Source organism: Phragmites australis, chromosome 8 (assembly GCF_958298935.1).
Source record: "Phragmites australis chromosome 8, lpPhrAust1.1, whole genome shotgun sequence".
NCBI lineage: Eukaryota > Viridiplantae > Streptophyta > Magnoliopsida > Poales > Poaceae > Phragmites > Phragmites australis.
Window position 1 is genome coordinate 3369257 of NC_084928.1, and position 19235 is coordinate 3388491.

The following is a 19235-nucleotide window of genomic DNA, read 5'->3' on the forward strand; positions in this document are numbered from 1 at the left end:
CATTTGTTTGAAGTATGTTTGCAGTTTAGTGCTTGTTTACTTATCCATTGTGGTGTTTGTAGCTATGCCGTCAAAGGTGCGAGGTCGTGGTCGAGGTAACGAGGCAGGTCGTAGTCGTACAACAGTCCCAGGTCGTGGTGATGAGCAGTTATCGACTGCTGAGGTTGAGTCCTCTCAACCAAGAAGTATCAGTCAAGCGGAGCTAATGACCACTATGAAGGAGATACAAGAAGAGCTAAGAGCATTAAGGCAGGCTGTTCCAAATACTCCTGCTGCTGCTAGAGTTGTGGCACGTGAGATACCTGAAGGGGGTGCTACTAGTGGGGTAACGCTCCGTGAATGGGTTAGTATGAAATTGGATTCTTTTGATGGATCAGGGACTCCAATTCAGGCTGCAGATTGGCTTGCTTATATAGAAATGCAGCTGGATGCTTTTGATGTGTTGCCTCGAGACAAGGTTAGATATGTGATACAGTTGATGAAGGGAGAAGCCCAGATCTGGTGGAGAGGTGTACAGTCAGCTAGGACTGTTGCCCATGGGGATCTTACCTGGTCTGAGTTTGTCAGGCAATTTGAGAGGAGATTTTATCCAGCTATTTTTCTGGATAAAATGCAAATTGACTTAAACAATTATACACAAGGTCAGAAATCAGTGGCAGAGTATGAAGTGGGCTTTAATCAAATTGTGCACTTTGTACTTCATGTAGCCCACAATGATGCAAAGAAGGCAAGACATTTCAGACAGGGTTTGAAGCCTTTTATCCGTCATGTGCTTGGTGCTTTTGTTGTTACAGATTTTCGCTCTATGGTTGAACAAGCTTCTGGTGTTGAGTTGCAGCAATCTTACACTGATGATATTCGCAAGACATCGGGAGCAGATCAGCATAAAGGACCAGAAGAGAAGAGGAGTCGTTTTGGTGGTCCCATCCATAAGAAGTACAAGGGACAACAACGTCACCAACCATACCGTGGTGGACCCTCTCAGATACATCCTCCAGGCACCAGTCCACGTTGGAACTCCACAAAGGATATGCTCCCGGTCGGCACCCGATCACAGCCTTTGAGCCACCAAGTCACAAAGACAATGCCTCCACCCGGATGAGCCAACAAGACAAGGTCTCACCACAAGCCTCTCTTCCGGGTCCTTGCCATCATGATCATTTCGGAGCTTGAGCCACAAAGGCAAGTGTCTACGCGTCCCCTCACAATCGTCTTACTGCCGCTCCACGCCAAGTCAGAAGGTCAACAAGCTTACCGGCGAGTCATCAAGACTCCAAGATGCCAGCATACCAAGAGGTACACTGTTGGATCACTCCTTGATCCACTCTCTAGGCAGCAATCATCTAGCAACTCACTCTCTAGGCCTATAAGCACTAATCACTCACTAATCTTGTTTTTAATCGCCTTGGATGATCATTTAAAGGACTTTGGTGTCTTGAATGTCTTCTCAGGTGTACATGAACTTATCTGGACTCCAGCTCGCTCAAATGACTGAGTGGAGGGGTATTTATAGTCTCAAACCCGCGCACTAGCCGTTAACCCAACGGCTCTAAAAAGTTGTTAACACCGGATGATCCGGTGAGAATAATAGTACTAACACCAAACTTAAGCCTCTGTGAACACCGGACACTTCGGTGTATACTTCATCTTCATCACCGAACTTTCTGATGAGTATACCTTAGCCATCCAAGCTAACATCTTCTCTGTGTAAATTGCTCCGATGCCTTCTCCGATGCTTATCACATCATCACCAGACTATCCGGTGAGGTTACTGTATTCTCTCTGAAAGTGCCTAGAGGGGGGGTGAATAGGCTTTTCTGAAAATTAAAACTAAAACAGCGGATTAAAACTGCCCGATACTCCGGTGAAGGTAGGGTACTCCGGTCTAGTCCGGAGTCTCCGGTCTATACAGGAAATCAAGAACAACTATGAATTAAAGCGAGCAGCTAGAATCTAAAGATGAAGCTATGTCTACTAGATATCACAGAGCTAAAACAACAGTTAATACTAGCAAGATGATCACTAAGGTAACTTATATGTAAATTCACAAATTCACACGATTAAGTAAATTGCATAAATAAGAACGCAAGAGATTATCCCGAAGTTCGGCCACCTCACAAAGAAGTGCCTAAGTCTCCGTTGAGGAGCTCACAAAGAGCCGGGTCTTTTCCAACCCTATCCTCTTCTAGCGACCATAAAGATCAAAATAGAATTTCCTTACTCAATTTGAAGTCGATTACAAACTTCCCGTGGTACTCCACAAAGATTGGGTGCTCTACGGGCGACGCCTTGCCGTATAGAAGCACAAAGCTTCAAGAGTAAAGATCACAGCGAATGCTCGAGGAAGAACTCAATTGCTCAAGTGGCTTAATCTCACTCCAAACCCAAACTCACTAAATTTTTACAAAACTTAGCACTAGAGGTGGTTGGAGGGACTTTGAATGCTCTTAGAGTGCTCAAGGAGTCTAGAGTTCACCAGCAACAGCAAGCATTTAATGCCAAGGGGTGTGGAAATATATATATAGCCCTCTCTCAAAAACTAGCCGTTACTGTTCTATCAGACCTGACCGGAGTATCCGGTGAACACCGGATGTGTCAGAACTAGCCGTTACAATTCTGTTAAGTTACCGGAGTCTCCGGTCCTGACAGGGCTATCAAAAAAACTAAGTCCGGAGACTTGTCGGACCCTCCGGCCTCTCCAGGTACCGGAGTATCCGGTGAACACCGGAGACTCCGGTCTTTTTATCAAAAAGAATAAATGTTAACTGAGACACCCCTGCCGGAATCTCCCTCGGAGACTCCGGTTAAAACAATTTTCTCCTATCAGAGTATCCGGTGAACACCGGAGACTCCGGTCTTTTTCAATAAAAATAAATGCCTAACCGATTGACCTCTGGCGGAGTCTCTCTCGAAGACCCCGGCCTTAAAACTCACCAACTACTGGAGTATCCGGTGAACACCAGAGACTCCGGTCTTTTTCAACAAAAATAAATCGGAACCGATCACCCTCTGCCGGAGTCTACCTCGGAGACTCCGGACTAAATACTGAGTACCGGAGTATCCGGTGAACACCGAAGACTCCGGACTCAGTGAACTTTGCAAAACAGACGCGGTGTCCGTGGGTGAGTGTGTCTCTCAACTTATTGGTTCTAAAGGATATCTTGAGCATTAAGACACTAATCAAGCAATCAAATGCAACCCTCTTAATAGAGCGGCTATCCTAGACTCAATTTCAAAAATAAAAGAATTTAAATCCTATTGAATACTCCTAGTTGCTTCTCCTTTCTTTTCGAAGGGCATCAAACGTCATATGTCTTCTCAATTTAAACTTAGACATGTTCATGACTTAGATAAACATATTAGATCATTAATCGTTTTATCATCAATAAGCCAAAACCCACTTAGGGAGCCTAGATGCACTTTCAATCTCCCCCTTTTTGGTGATTGATGACAACACGATTAAAGCTTATAAAAAGATATTTGAAACAGGATTTTGAATTCTAGAAGATATGGTGAGCCCCCCTAAATGTGTGCATTGATTTAAGATTGAGTTACACTCAAATGCACATATTCAAGATTTAAATTTGCAAGAGCTCCCCTTATATCCTAAGATCCGTGGGATACAAAATTAAGTAAACAAGATGCATATGGCAAGATATGAATCACACTTAATTTAAGAAATACAACAAGCATCACACTAACATGAAGAGTCTTACAAATTCAAATAGAGCACATAGTTCATCACACAAACAATAGAGTCCAAATGTCCAACAGCGATGAAATAGAATCCAAAGCTAGAAAAGAAAGAAACTAAGGAAACTAAGAATTGGATAACTCTCTCTCCCCCTTTGGCATCAAGCACCAAAAAGAGAGAGAATCTAATCGTTGCTGGCTTCGGCGGCGGCGGCATCATCATCATCATCATCACTTCCATCATTGTCGTTGCCAGGAGATGAGCTCGCTGCAGGAACAGCGTCGGAGTAGTCATCTTGAGCTTGAGCTTGAGAGCTCTCGGCAGCTGCTTGGGCTTCATCATACCATGCCATGAATTTTCAAATTCAACGGGTGCACTTTCCGCTTCATCCGAAGCGATGGGTGAGCAAGGTGGCTGAAGGTTCATGGAGGTATACATAGCTTTCTGACGTTTCTCCATTTTCTTCAAACGAACACTTTGCTCCTTGATCTGTGTAGCATTATGAGTGCACACATTGAAAATATCTTTGAGAGCACTTTTGATAAAAGATGACCCTCGAGGAGGAGCACGTCTCGAGGCAATCTTCCTTGAGCTTGGTGGAGCATGAGGAGGTGATGGCAAGGGAGATGGAGCCCGAATGTTAAGGGGTCTCATTCGATAGGGTTCATATTTTATCTCCTTCACAAAGTTTTTCTTGGATACTCGCTCAATGATAGACATGATATAGGGAGCGTATCCACAACTCTTGATGGGCGATTTGGATGTGAACACAATTTCCTCCCAAAGAAAACACGCCACACTGAAAGGAGCATGATCGTTGGACATGGCGGCGAGGAGATTCCTAGAGATGCTCTGCACAGTGGTCGCATCCCCGCTTTTTTGGTGCCAAAGTGAGTCGAAACAAGGAGTTTAAGCAACGGTAGAATGGTCTCATTCTTGTAACTATGTTGTTATTAATCACCAAAATCACAATCATGGTCTAATAGGGCCATTTTCGCTACAGAGCACCTCAGCGAGTGTGGCAGAGACGACCTCTACTTTCTATGGCAAAACACCTTTATGTGACAGTCGTCTTCTCCTACCCCTTTGTGATAAGAATGTTGCAATCCTTTGATTTAATTTGTTGCAGTGATTCATTTTGTACATGATGTTACTGTCCTTAGTTTAGAATGTTCTATCGATTCATTATTTATGTTGCAGTGAATACTTCTCGATGTTGCAGCTGTCTTTTTTAATGTTGCGCGATGTTGCAATCCTTCGTTTAGAATGTTGCATCGATTCCTTTTTGATGTTGCAGTAAATACCTTTTGATGTTGCAATGATTCTTTTTTTATGTTGCACTAATTATTGTTCGATGCTGCATTGTTTCTTTTTTGATGTTGTATTAATTAACTTACGATGTTGCATTGCCTAGCTCAGATTTGGCTAATGAGAGTGACTTCTGACTCCAAGTTTTCTTCTACGTGTACGCGGCTAAATCTACGAGGTGGACGGCAACATGGTGTTGCATGGAGATCCAGTGGCGGCGTCTTTAGAAGAAGTGTCAGCTCCTGGTCGATGAAGAGGATGACAACAGATGGCAGCATCGAGCTGGTTCGGCGCGATGGTGTCCTCCATAATGGTGTGGTTCAAGAGGAGCACCAGCATCGCCGGATTTGGAGGCTACGTGGCTCAGGACCGCCAGATCCGGAGGCAACGCGGCTTAGGACCGTCGGATCCGGTAGCGATGAGAGACGTGGAGCGCGAGGGAGGAGGGAGGGCACATGAAGAAATGGAGATGGAGAGGCATAGGTCGGAAGCGCAATCCACTAATTAGTCTTGCGGGCGTCCAGGGGGATCATTTTGATCTGAGGGCAGCTGACTAACTTGCTCCTTTGATCTAATGGCTAGGAACCGTCTGATACTATGCTCAGATCGGACATCCAGGCGCTTGCAGTGTCCTTCCGAAAAAGGCAACCTATGTTCTATGGGAACGTGATTATTTGATTTCACGATGGAATGGAGGACGCGTGTGTAGTTCACCATGAGCAGTGATTTCACCATGAGCAATGTAGCGCAATGGTAAGAGCGCGTGTCTCGCTCGATGTCCACACTAGTTCGAGCGTTGAGTTCGACTCCGTGGCTCATCAGGGTTTTCCTTAGTAGTCAAGTGTATGTACACATGTGCACACTTCACGAGAATTAGTCGATAACATGGGTTTAGGCTATGCACGCGTGTGTGCGCACGTTAAGTGTGTGTTGTGTGAGTCATAATATATACCCCTCCTAAAAACCTTTATAGTGATTTCACTCTACTTGGGCTGTTAGATCATATGTGAATGGGTAGGATTCGATGCTATGGTGTTTTTATGAACAGTAAATCGCTACATCTGGTGCTGCATTGCATGACAAAGTGTTTGACGTGAGAGACTACTATTCGCCACTCACAAATCACTGTTCACTTCTGATTTCGCCGGAACCAAGTCAGAAGATTTGGAACCGTTCTAGGTGATATGAGCACATTTATGGAAGCGGCTATGAACTGGTTGTGACTCAGTTTGCACTGGTTCTCTTTCCATTTCTCTGCCTCCGTTTTCAAAACGAGAGAAAAATAAGATGAATATTGATCTCATTATTCCTATTCGCATCCAAATGATAGGTAAAACATCGTGAACAAACCATCTTATAGCAAACTAGAGAAATATTTAAAAACAAATTAGGATGGTTCTGTAACAAAACCAGAACAAATTCAAGAGCAAATCATCACAAAACTAGAAGAAAGTATGATATGTTGTCAGCAAAACCAACACAAACTTTGGAGCCAATCGGTGTCTTCTGTAAGCAAGTCCAAGCCACCAAAGACGTGGCAAACTGGTACGGCAAATTTGAACGCAATTCAAGCAAATTTGAGAACGAATGCAAATAAAATAGAGAAGCAAAGAATAAATTTCTAAGAAAATTAAACTATATGAAAACCACATTACTGGATTTGTCTTTGAAATACTTTCATAAAAAAAGTATAATTGGATACTACTCAAATGGTTACCAACTTTCGTTCATCCGACATGCCCACTCCAGTACAGAAATGAAAACCTATACATGTGCGAGAGCTAGAGATAGATTAGCAAATCCTACCGACGCTTAACATCATAATGCGTTGCTCCCTTTACAGCACTGGTCCAAAGCTATGCAGCTAACGACAGAGGCTGCTACAAAGAAGTGCGGCAGGTCAGAACAGCTCCTTCCTACGTTAAACTCATATCACCAGAATTCTAAGAAACCCGCAAAAAAAATTCAAGTAACATCCGTGATAAGTTAGCAGACGCAACCCCTGCATGATGACTAATAGAACACCACAATGTCTGACGGTTAGTGAGGCCTTCGTGCATCTGAAGAATTGGGAGGCCGAGCCTGACTCTGCTGCTGAGCAGCCTGGCCCAAATAGCGTTCAATTGCATGACTGTAAGCATTGCCTGTCAGACTCCCTCTCATCTGACCTGTGGGGCGCCAGTTTTCATCCGCGGGGAGCTCTGGAAGACCATCAGGCGTGCTCGGAGCAACAGTGGGTACACTCGGAGACTGCAGATGTGGAGGTGCCCGCGGTACAGCTTGTGGAGTTGCTTCCCGGGGCACTGCTTGCGATCTCAATGCCTGGCTTTGCTGCGCAGGAAAGATATGGCTTTGAATGTCCACTTGGGTTGGTTGGACCTGTGCAGCTGCCGTGGTTTGGCCCACTGCAGCTAGTGCCGTTTGATTCATTAGTGTGCGAAACCTGAGCTGATTGAGGTTCGGAGTCTGTTGCATAGGCGTAGCTCTGTAGGCGTTGGCTCCTCCAGCCTGCCCTGGGATTCCTGGCGACGGTCGCATGCCCATGAAGTGTGGTGCAGGCAGGCCAACAACCCGACTGGGCAGAAGGCTCGACGTGTTGTGCATGTCCTGCCAACAATTATGATTCTGTAAATGCATGTTTGGCATGATAAACTTAGAAGGCATGACATATAAAAAAAGGCAGGCTGTTTTCTAGTGTCATAAATTGTAGCTGGCTGGTAGCGCTTGGCTCACTCAACAGACAGTAACAAGCAATTTTCAGGTCCTAGTGCCACCAACATACTTGCTAGTACAGCAAACAGCAGGTCACCCAGTATATGCTAAGTACTCACAGCAATATATAGCAATCCAGTATATGATTCTTGTTAGTTGTTACCAGTTTTGTATGGTTCTTTGACCCATTACTGAGTTTATGTTAGTTAGGTATCATTCTCTTACAGTTGGGTTAGACTGGATAAGCCTAAGGATAGTGCTTCGATTCCTCTTAAACTTTTGTAAATACTATGTAAATTATCATGGTTGTGTTAATATTTCAGGTGGCCTCTATACTACATATTTCCTAAAAAAAGAAAATAAAAGAAAAGTATGAAGTATGGCAATGATGAGAGTGAAGCAATTCAAGCTGGTTGCAAGGTTGTCTTTAGTCTTCACGATAGTTAGAAAGTATACAAATATCTAATGACTAAAGGAGGAAATGACACGTCTTTGGCCTCTAAACCGCTTTAGTATCCTAACTCTGGTGCACAGGATACCTTTTCACTTATCACAGGATATACTGGTTGCAAGTAAATGCACATAAACTTAGTATGCTATTGACCTATCGTCAAGGTGACTATTGGAAGATAAAGCTATACTATCTTATGTTAGATGTTAGTACATATGATGATACAGTGACTTGAAAAGATGGTTACCAGCGTTGTTGACTGTGAATGCAACGGTATAGCGACACTGGGAGCCCTTGGTAATGGCCCACCACCATTACTCATTGGAGCAATGACACTGTCTGGATTTGTCACCTGATGTGCTTGGTAAGTTGAAGTAGCTGGACTAGATAGCAGGACAGGAGGTGGACAACTGAGGATATTTGGCTGCAACCTTCTGGATGACCCAAGATTCTGTGGTGGCACTGGCAACGCCTGGACTCCTACTGGTTCTTTCCTGGGATTTCTAGGTATAGGAGTCCTTCTCACTTCTGATCCATGCAGTGGACCTATCTGTGGTTGCAACTGTCCAATTTCAGGATGTGTTTCCTGTAAAACATGTTGCACGCCAGATGTTGAATTAGAGGTTTCAAGAGAAGGAGAGACAGCATCTGTGATAACAGGGCGCAGAACATTTTGAGGCAGAATAGATTCCAAGGTTCCAAATGAACTTGAGCCCAGTCCACTAGTAGAAGGCAGTAACAAATTTTGACGAGAAGTCAAAGCCATGTTGCTACCCCTGTTATTTCCATCGCCTAGATACAAATGCTCTGTCTGTGCAGGAGCGCTTATAGGCAAATCCGGAAGATAGTCTGCCACAGATAAATCTTGATTATTCAACAGAGGCTTCGTATCTTCTAAAGACGATGCCCAATTCATTGGCAGATCACCATCATCACTCCCGTTTATCAGATCTATGACATCAGGTGAAGATGAATTGGTTTCCACAGTATCTCCGGTCTGTTGAATGGTATCACCTGTGTGTCTATCTGATTTCTCATCATGAGCTGGAGCGGCTTTCCAAGATCCATCAGCAAACACAAGGACATCGATGACATCATCTCCAGTTTCTTGTAGTATCTGAGTTAAAAAAAGAAAAGGGAGATCACATAAAAAACGTGATGAGATGAAAAATATGTGCAAAATACAACTTGCCTTGGTCATCTTTTGATCAATACGTAGGTTAATGAAGTTTGAAGGGGTATTACAATATGGACAGCGCCAGGTTGGCTTTCTCAAGTTCATCTCCATGTAATTATCATAATCAAAACACTAGACAAAATGATTATGTTATTATTTTGTCAAAAAAAACTCACTGAATCGGTATAAACAAGGCAAGATTAAATAAATACCTGATAGTGCTTGCAAAGGCGTCCTTTAATAGGAGTCTTTATGCGCCTAAAACTGCAACAAGAAAAGGCAAACAAAAATTCCCATAGTCAGCATCAAAAGTCAGCTCACTAGCATTTTCCAATCAAATATATTTAGTCCAATAGTATTAGGTCAAGTAGATTTTAAAGCTCCAAAATATTACCCAACTACCTAAAATCTACAGAGTGATAGACACAATCAGAATGTTTGTTACATGGTGAAATGTATGGTCTAGTATCCAATTGGAGGCTGCGAGTGCACTGTCACATAATCACTACATTCATATGCACACAAGACACGATTATCTTTGGCGCTTCTTTCATCACCAACTTTACACATAAATTTTTACTTCCTAGCTAGATACTAGATTAGTTCTTATCAGGGTTCCCTGTCCTTTCTACCTGCAAGGCTGCAAGAACTCAGTTGAGACACAGTAGGTCGTAAATATAGTTCCTCTATGTACATATGCATATATACATAAAATTTTATCAACACAAACATGGTACAACAAAGCATATTCCAAGAAGAATGAAATCCAGCACCTTATGGGGCAATTTAGAGAAACTCTTGATGGTCCCTCAAGCACATCAGAATCTACACAGAAATCAGAAGACGTCATGATTATAATGAAAAGTTTGTTCGAAACTAAGCTGTCAATGTGAAAACACATGTACTGTATAAACTATTGTCAATGAATACACATCAATCATGGAAGATGTATTCCTCACAATTTAAATTACAGCCACAATACATAAAAACATAGACATACGTAGGAGAATAAAAGAGGACAATGCTAGAAATACAAGGATAGACTTTTACTATGGCTTGAAGTGGGAATTAAAACTATGAATGAATTACAAGGTTTAACTTTTACTATCGCTAGATAAACTTCATGCGAGCAAAAACATTTTTCTTTGAACAGGAAAGCAAGACATGATAAAAAAAAAGTATGGAACTGCTAACGACAAATGAGCATAGTTATTAAAACCAGACAGATCGGCTGTTTGACCAGGGCACCCAGAACTGGAGCCTGGTTCAGTCCAGTTCATTTCATCAGACAGATCTTGCACTCAAGCTGGCTTGAACCGGCAAAGCACACCACTGAGTCATCCGGTTTTGCACGAACCACTGATCAGCCGGCATCCTATGATCTTCCGTTAGGATCATAACGGGGATAAAAATCCGCCGGGAGGATAGCCAAGTGGTGTTGACTGCTAGAGGAGGGGCTTAGACCATAGATCGGGGAGATAGAATATTGGGGGAGACTAGATTAATTATTCTTTGCTTGATTACAATTATGTGTGGCTGCCCCTTTATATAGATAGGGGAGATTACAATCCAAATCCTAACTTACCTAATTTATCTCTAGCTAAATTGGAAACTAATCAAACTCTATCTCCTAATCTAAATCAAATCCAACTTCTACCAAACTTATCTAAACCGAATATCTCCTACCAAACTTATCTCCTAATTATATGGCAAGTCTTGATCTCCTGCCCATGACACGGCAATTAGGCTTTAGAGACTTAGACACAACCATGCTGACCACTGCATCAAGGCATGTAGACTTGCTAGAAGTTCATATAAGGTCTACCTAACATCATACAAAAATACTTACTACAAAAAATGATGGTTGATGGGCTAGTAAAGCACCAATTGGACAGGCAAACCGGTAAACCAGAGGCCTCAGCAGGTCAGTGACCTGTCCGGTTTCAATAACTGTGCAAATGAGCCCATTATTTTAAGAGGTTGCTAATAAATGATCCAGCTTTTTGATAGCATCTTTCTATGTTGTTTGTTTGTTCATCAGCTTACAAGCATGGCCCCTTCCAAGATAACCTAATTGTTCAAATACATCTATTACAAGCTAGGTAGCTTCAGATCTATGGATCCAGAAAACTGAAGTTTATTGGTTTCATGTGCCCATAGGAAGAACTAAGCATCTTAAGTAGGAGCAAAAAAACGTCTATCTAAAAAACTGTACCAAATCAGAATTAGACAGTATTTCACAGTTTATTGCCAAAAACCAAACTAAGAGCCAGTTTAAACAGGTAAAGTGCAAGTAGCTGTCCTCCATCTACAAACCGGGACCAAGCCCCTGTCACTTTACAGGGAAATTGAATCCAGGGCCAGCCACCAGGTGCATTATAAATGTCCCATGACCATGCAGAACATCACACCTGGGCTTGGCTAGCATGTTGGTCCCAATACGAGGTCAAACAAAATGAAAGGGGAAACTGGACAATGATGAAAAAACGCAAGAACAGTGGCAGTCACAGAATACAAATAGATTTGCAATTCTAGGAGTAAAATTGTAAGTCCATTTTCATAAATTAAAAAAAAAATTGAAATGTAAATGGGTCTGAAGCATCAAAGACAATGGTCTGCAGCATCAAGGATAAGAGTCCATTTCATAAGAACATACTGAGCAGCACGGCACACTGTCAGATATTTCACTACAAGAAGATAAAGTATCATTTACAGAAAAAATGCTATTTTAAATTGAGTCAAATAAATGCAGAAGCATAACATAAAACACACTGAAATGCACTCTGTGAAGAAAGAACTAAAATAACTTGCACCTACCAGCAGAATCAACAGTGAGAGGTTGGGTGTAGTCATCGAGTCTTGGAGCACTGAAGGATGTCAAATTGTTTACAAATGCTACAGCTATGATATAGCTAGCTACAATATAAAGTTAATCAACATAGTCATAAATAAAAAAACTGGGTCAGATCGGTATATGCTTCTAAAATCTAAAGTAGAATTCAGAGAACATAGCATTGTGACCATGTGTACCATTAAAATATCCAACGGCTTGGATAATGTTTGCCCCATATTTAAGCATTTTGGTGATATCAGTGGGGAACTGGGGTCCCGTTTCCTGTTACATCGTTTGAAATGCACGAGTTCAGTTTGTAGTAAAGGAAAAAAACTTAACCACAGGTAACAGAAGCCACGGAAGCTAGGATAAGGTAGCGAGACACTAACCATTGAAACATTAGTCCTCTTGTCCACACCCTTTCCATTGACCAAAAAGCTGAAACAGAAAAAGAAAACACTCATGATTTTTTGTTTAACACTGGCATGTGGCAAGCATCAAAGTCAACAAAGGAACGCACCTCACATGTGGTGGGCTTGTGATACATGATGAGGCATCTAAATTTTCCTTTTGTGCAACAATTAATCTCTGCAAAAGGCAAGAGAATCACTGAAATTACTGAAATGGGAAAAAAAAATATGAAGTATAAGGACTAAAATACAAAGCCCTGAACTCCTGCCACTAGTCTGTCATATCTTAGTGCAATCAGTATAAATACAAAAATATGCACTTGGACAAGATGAGAGTGAGATCACAGAGACCTTGCAATAATTAGCATACAAGCAAACTCTATGCAGACGGTAGTATCTAAAACTAGCGCTAGGTTGTCTAACAGTCTTGGACTCTATATTTTCAAAGAGATATCACAGAAGATCTTTAAGCAAGATAGGTCTTTTATTCCACATTACCAGGGACAGAGAGTGGATACCATACAGAAACATAAATGTACTGCCTCTGATTCCAAATATAAGTCTATTTGGACTTATGCCCAGGAATTAAGGTAGGTGTACAATGACCCTATTGTCCATCAATCATTTCCATCATTAAGGTGGATGATATACTTCCATCATTAATTGGGCTACATTTAACTAGGAGCAAGACAGGGAAGAGGAAGTGAAAAGGTGTTTTCAAGTTGTCGAAGGACTTATATTTGTCAAGGTGCATAGAAAGCTAGATGGACTTTTATTTGGAATCAGCGGGAGTACCAAAGATTCAGATGTCCAATATGCAATAAACTTTACAAGAGATCAATGTACTGTGGAAGTGGTGTCAACTACAGAATCAGTACCTTCTCTTATGCCTTACAGACGCCACACACACAAAAAAAAGAACATCATGCAGCATGATGTTCTCATGTGAACATTGTACATACACCTAACAGGGTTGTGTTTTGTTCAATTCACATGTTTGATCAAGAAACACAATAGATAACTTGGTAGTGAAGTGAATAGTTTAACAGCTGAAACACTAGCGTCAGTAAATGAACACTTTAATAGCAGCAACAACTTGTTGAGAAAGCCCATTAGCTACAATACCAAAGATGCTTGCCATGAACATTTGCCCTGGAATAGTACTTACAATCTTTTCATCTCGAGGTAGGTTCCTCTCAATAAAGAAGTCGGCCATTAATATATCATAGCCAACCTGCAGAGGGTAGACAGATACATCAAAATCACGCATTCAAGGTAAAACAAACCTTTGCCATTCATCAAGAATGTCTATGTCTCCACATATGACGATTTCCAAATCACATAAAAGTTGACATAGTACATGATGTCATGATCAACCTTTACCAAGTACAAATGTACAATTGTACAAATTCGAGTTTAGTTGAACAGAGTAACTACCCTTGCTTCCATCGAAGTGACTAGGCGCTCAAACTTCAGCTGAGGATAATACCTATAAAATTAAAAATTGTAAATCATGAAGTAGGATCACGTTTGAACATCTAACATGTTCTATACTGTTAATGTATGATTCAGGATTTGAATAACCTGACCAGATGGAATCAAAGATATATTTCAATTCGACTTTCAAATATTAGCCTACATAATTAGAATTTGCTGTAACATTGATCACCAGTTCTGAGTAAATTTGAATATCTAATCTAAATTGTGAATCTGGTTATGGAAAATATGCAACACTGATGTCAAATTTTCAGATCATTTTTCAGTACGCACATTTTGAATTTCAAATCAGATATTGAGGGTTCACACATCACTTTGACTAAAATTGTTGTCCCCATCAAAAAAACTAATATATTTTTCTAATATTTAGACATTTCACAGTATTATTTTGAGCAAGAAAAGCTCTAAGAGCAAAAGTCTTCTAATCTCAAATTTTCCATATTTGGAGAGCATGTGTGCTCATGTGTGAGCGCGCGCGCGCGCGCGCGTGTGTGTGTGTGTGTGTGTGAGAGAGAGAGAGAGAGGGAGGGAGGGAGCAATTATCTACCTTGCCATTATTTTTGAAATAATTCCAAGCACAGTGCTATCATTATCTTCCTGGACAAGGGATGTGCAGAAGCTGCCAGAGAACTGCATATCAAGAATATATATATATAATTAGTCAAGGTAACATTTAAAGGCCATGCCACCACAAGCGTGGACTCAAAAGATGAAAACTACTCATGGAACAATAAACATTTTTTAGAAAGAAAAAAAAAACATTACATGCACACCTCCTTAGCCATTCTGAGAATGTCTGTGGAATCTGTCGGTTGAAACCATTTATTGAAACAAGCATTCTGCAAAACAGCCTGTGTAAGTTACTACTTACTACCTTAGTTTCATTGGTAGATTAACCTGCATATTATGCCAGAACGATAAGCTCAAAGGCAAATTGCATAGCTCAGGGTTCTGCATATTAGTTAATATACATTTATATATTATAACATATATAATATAACCAATATATCACAAAATGTGACTAAGCAGTCAGAAAACTAACAGAGAACATGGTCATTGTTGCCTAGAGCATAAGGTCCTAACATATTAAACATTGGGTTAAAACAGATAATTTACTGAAATATGTTCAATTGTGCTACAAAATTATTCTTCTGAAACTCTACAAGTCTATATATATTTGGAACTCTGGATTTGGAAATAAAACGATCTGAGCAAAGGAAATAAAATAATTTGGTTCCAGTTGAAAGGAGTAACTATCTGATATCTCATATATGACTGAGAACAAAGGAAAAATTACCTTGCACGATATGACTAGTACCATCATAGAAGACTGTATAAATGGCTCTTTCCTCAGCTCATATACCTGGCCAACAACAGTAGATTTCAGATCAATAAACATAAAAATTATCGCCGTACCTGAATTTGCCAACAAATTATATGATCTCCCTTAATGCCAAGAGACAAAAACACAGTTCAAGGTCAATTTGGTAATTATAATAGACATTTGTTCAGTAGCTCACATAATATGCTACCAAACTTGGTAGATGGCACTAGCAAATCAAAGATGAACCAGGTGGCACTTTGAGAGGGGAAATAACGGAAGAAAAGATACAGAATAGTGTGGCAACTGGCAAGGAAAAGAATGAGGTAGATCACGGAGTGGGCAATAGTGAAATGAGTAAATTCATACAAGATATATGAAAAGGGCTTGTCTAATGTGGGTACGGGACACATAAGGATTCATCAATTAACTAATAAACCGCAGATTCCTTTAAAGGCTACATCCAACAAATAGGACACCTTCATCTAGTGGCTACAAAGAAAAATGCATATGGTCAAGTGTAGGTCACAAATCTGGGTTTTCTGTAAACTTAGGGATTAGAATGTCAAGAATATGCTCAGTTGTCATACTGATTTAAAGGGAACGTAATTTCACTTCAATTTCCAATTTTCCATATTAGATTATCTATCCGTACATAGTAGCTGTGTAGGTAAAAATAAGTTATTTTTGTGCTGCAAATTTTCCCTATAATTACTTAATTGTATTTGAACTATCAAACCGCATTGCAGATGCTGCAGCACTTCATATGGATCGTCATAGTAGTTCTAGAAAATGCTACAGTGCTAACATGCATCCATTAAAATACTAATGTTACATTGATATATTTCACTTTTAGACCATAGCTAGCTTCTGCTGAAAGCTAGAAGTTCGCACAGCAGATAAACATTCCTCTTCTATACTACATTAATTTCATCATAACTACTTTAAAGTTCATTCAAAGAGTTAATCATCCTAGAATAGCAATTCGGGTAAAATAATTAGCTTCCCAGCACATAATTACCATATCCGTTAGACCACTCCTTGAACCAATCAAACATGCAGCAATCGAGTATGATTTCCTAAAAAACAAGAGCAAACAAACTCGTATAGGGTGAGAACAAACGGCATTACCTTCCTCAAAATGTTAGGTATCTCAACGGCCATCACAGGAACATCACCGGCCGAGAGGGCGAAGTCAATCCCTCTGCAAGTGAAACACGAAGAGTCAATACACCGTCGACGAACAGTGCTGCGGCCATAAACCCTAACCACTAGGGGACGGAAGGGGCGGACGCGCGGGAATGTCGGGAACCCTAGGAAGCTCCAAAGTGCGGAGGTGCGGGTGGGGAGGCGAACCTGGCTAAGGCGTAGACGAGGTGGGCGAACTCGGCGGTGGGGAGGACGCCCATGCCGCGCAAGTGGGTCCTGATGCGGTCGCCGATCGCCTTCAGGCGGATCGCGTTCACGGCCAGCACCTTCTTCTGCTGCTCGTTGGGCTGCTGCTGCTGCTGCGCCTGCGACGGCGGCGGCGGGTGAGGCGCCGGAGCGGCGGCGTTCGCCATCGCCGGAGCGTTTTGAGCGGCCGCGGAGCGCGAGCTGCAGTGAGAGGTTGCTTTTTTTTTCTGCTGGTGCTGATACAGAAAGATGAAAAGAAATTCTCGGCGAAAAAAATTATAGCAGTGATTCCCCAGTTGGACGTAGCAACGGGAGGAAAACCAAAAGCCGAGAAAAAAAAACCCTCAGTTACAAGAACCTTTGTTGCTATTTAATTTCCATAATTCTTTGTATTGAATATAAGTGGATCTTATATGCACCTCGTGTTTTAGAAAAGTCTTAGCCTCGTTGTTACTTCTTACTGCTAGTTATTTAGAGGCTATTTGATTCAATCCATTTAGAATGTAATCAGATAATATTTTAAAGTCATTACATTATAGAAGTGGCTAATGGATCTATATGTATGTGTTAGTCGATCAACCTACATATTTGAATTAGGAAAGCTACTTAGTCAACAATATTTTTTAAGTAAACAACACAACACTCTTTCTTTTTTTTTTTAAGTTAACGAGTTGGAAATGCAGCATGGAGAATAATTATCTACTCGTCCACTTCACCTATACATGTAAGCCACCTCCTTCTCCCTCCACTCATCCACCATACTGGGTGCAAAAATCAAATCTATGTCAAAAAAAAAATGAAACTGCTAACTAATTTGAGGAGCAATTGCTACCAATCTGAAAACAAGTCTATACAATTTGGAAAAGCAAGCTTCCTCATGCACGCAAGCAAAATCTATACAATCTAACAAGCAAACTCAGTGCAGAATTTGTCATCAATCTGTAAGCAAATTGTTTCAAATTACAAAGAAAAATCATACAAATTAAAAGAGTAGTTTTGTGCTTTACTTCAACCTGATAAGCAAATTGTTTGAGCAAATAGAATATTTTCAAAGCAAATTAGAAAAGACTAGAAAGCAAAATCCCTATGAACTTAGAAAAGCAAATTTGTTTAATTGAAAATCTAATCCATCTAAACTCAGAAAGCAAATAAGTTTTAATTGAAAAGCAAATCCATCAAAACTCAAAACGCATATTAGTTTTAATTGAAATGTAAAAGCATCTAAACTCTTGCTCTAGTGCTCACGCGGGTCGATGGCGTCAACTTGGTTGGCACTAGAGGAGGAGATGTAGGGCTTGACGTCGACGATGCTGGTGTGACGAGGTAGAGAGCGGCGAAGAAGACGACGCTCTGGCTTTGGGCACCGTTAGCGCCAGGAAGCCCGAGGTCCGGGACGGTGGCACTCATGTTGAGTAGTGTGAGGCTGAGGATGTAGGGCACTATGAAGGGAGCAATGGTGCAGTAAGTCGTTGGGATGTATGGGTGCTGCCGAATCTAGCTGCTGAGGATGTATAGCACTATGGAAAGAGAGGGACTCGTGGATTTGCGATGCTCAATTTGAGATTGATTTCGTAGAGAGCTCGGAGGGGAAGGGAAAGAGCAGGGCGTCTTGTAATGGTTCTCGGTGACATCAAGAGGTTTTGTTTGACGAGAAGTCACATGGGGCTATGGGCCCCGCGTGAGGCAACTTTGTACAGGAGTTGCTCCCACGTGGAATGGATGGGTCCGTGGACGGGATCAAACGGTTGATCTTGTATGCATGCCAACACGTAAACATCCGAACAGTGGAAAAGTAGTCTTCACCTTACATTATTAGGTGTTTGGTTCAGGTGGGCTACAATCCATTACCCCGTAATTGGATCCTGCTCTAGTTACCGGCCCATACCGCTCCATCCCGAGGTGTATCACATCCCGTTATCCGAGCCTTGCTCGCTTCCCACTTCCAACCTCACCTTTACTCGAGCCGCTTTCGCCCGCTTGCATCTCCGTGTCGCCTCTGCATGTCAGCGACCTCAGCTTCCAACCCCCCGCCTGTCGAAGATTAGTTCCTGACAATATATCCGCAATTGACTGGGGTACCTTCGAGACAATATGTCTGCAATTGACTGGGATACCTTCGAGATCAAGGATTGAACACGAAGCGAGACACATGATGTAGACAGGTTCAAGTCCCCGATTGGAGTAATACCCTACGTCATGTATGGATAATAATGTATATGTATTCTCTAGAGTACAAGCAATGTGGTTAGACCTATTACAAGGAGCAGATCGGATCTAAGCTAATATAGAACTAAAGTGGCCGAGTATTTCCTATGATCTTGGTGCTTGCGTCGAGTTGTAGATGCGTGTGTTTTCTCTCCTCCTCTCCTTCTTCCTCCTTTTTTCTCTGAGGATTTGGGTCTTTGCTTTATATATGGTTGATATACCGCCGCCTATC

The 19235-nt window shown here is 41.5% G+C and overlaps 1 protein-coding gene across 4 annotated transcripts; it reads right to left on the reverse strand.

Annotated features, from left to right (window-relative positions):
* Nucleotides 1-6661: 6661 nt before the first annotated feature.
* LOC133926299 (uncharacterized) lies at nucleotides 6662-17152 on the reverse strand. 4 transcript variants are annotated; one of them, XM_062372154.1, is made up of 16 exons: nucleotides 16760-17151; nucleotides 16535-16607; nucleotides 15380-15445; nucleotides 14856-14921; nucleotides 14630-14712; nucleotides 14023-14074; nucleotides 13754-13819; nucleotides 12696-12763; nucleotides 12565-12613; nucleotides 12373-12457; nucleotides 12160-12258; nucleotides 10116-10167; nucleotides 9555-9606; nucleotides 9358-9474; nucleotides 8413-9282; nucleotides 6662-7609 (listed from the first exon to the last, which is right to left on the reverse strand). In XM_062372154.1, exons 1-16 carry the CDS (start codon nucleotides 16963-16965, stop codon nucleotides 7043-7045), a joined length of 2571 nt encoding a protein of 856 aa, XP_062228138.1. In that variant the 5' UTR covers nucleotides 16966-17151; the 3' UTR covers nucleotides 6662-7042. The 4 variants fall into 4 exon arrangements, with proteins under 4 accessions (XP_062228138.1, XP_062228136.1, XP_062228137.1 ...); XM_062372152.1 differs by having other exon boundaries at nucleotides 8413-9474; nucleotides 16760-17152; XM_062372153.1 differs by lacking the exon at nucleotides 14856-14921 and having other exon boundaries at nucleotides 8413-9474; nucleotides 16760-17152.
* Nucleotides 17153-19235: the final 2083 nt, after the last annotated feature.

Coding starts and splice junctions, on each gene's coding strand:
- LOC133926299 (XM_062372152.1), bottom strand. CDS start 16,965: ATGGCGAACGCCGCCGCTCCGGCGCCTCACCCGCCGCCGCCGTCGCAG. Junction 15,446..16,534: donor TACCTAACATTTTGAGGAAG/GTAATGCCGTTT, acceptor GTTGTTGGCCAG/GTATATGAGCTGAGGAAAGA. Junction 12,458..12,564: donor AGAGGACTAATGTTTCAATG/GTTAGTGTCTCG, acceptor ACGATGTAACAG/GAAACGGGACCCCAGTTCCC.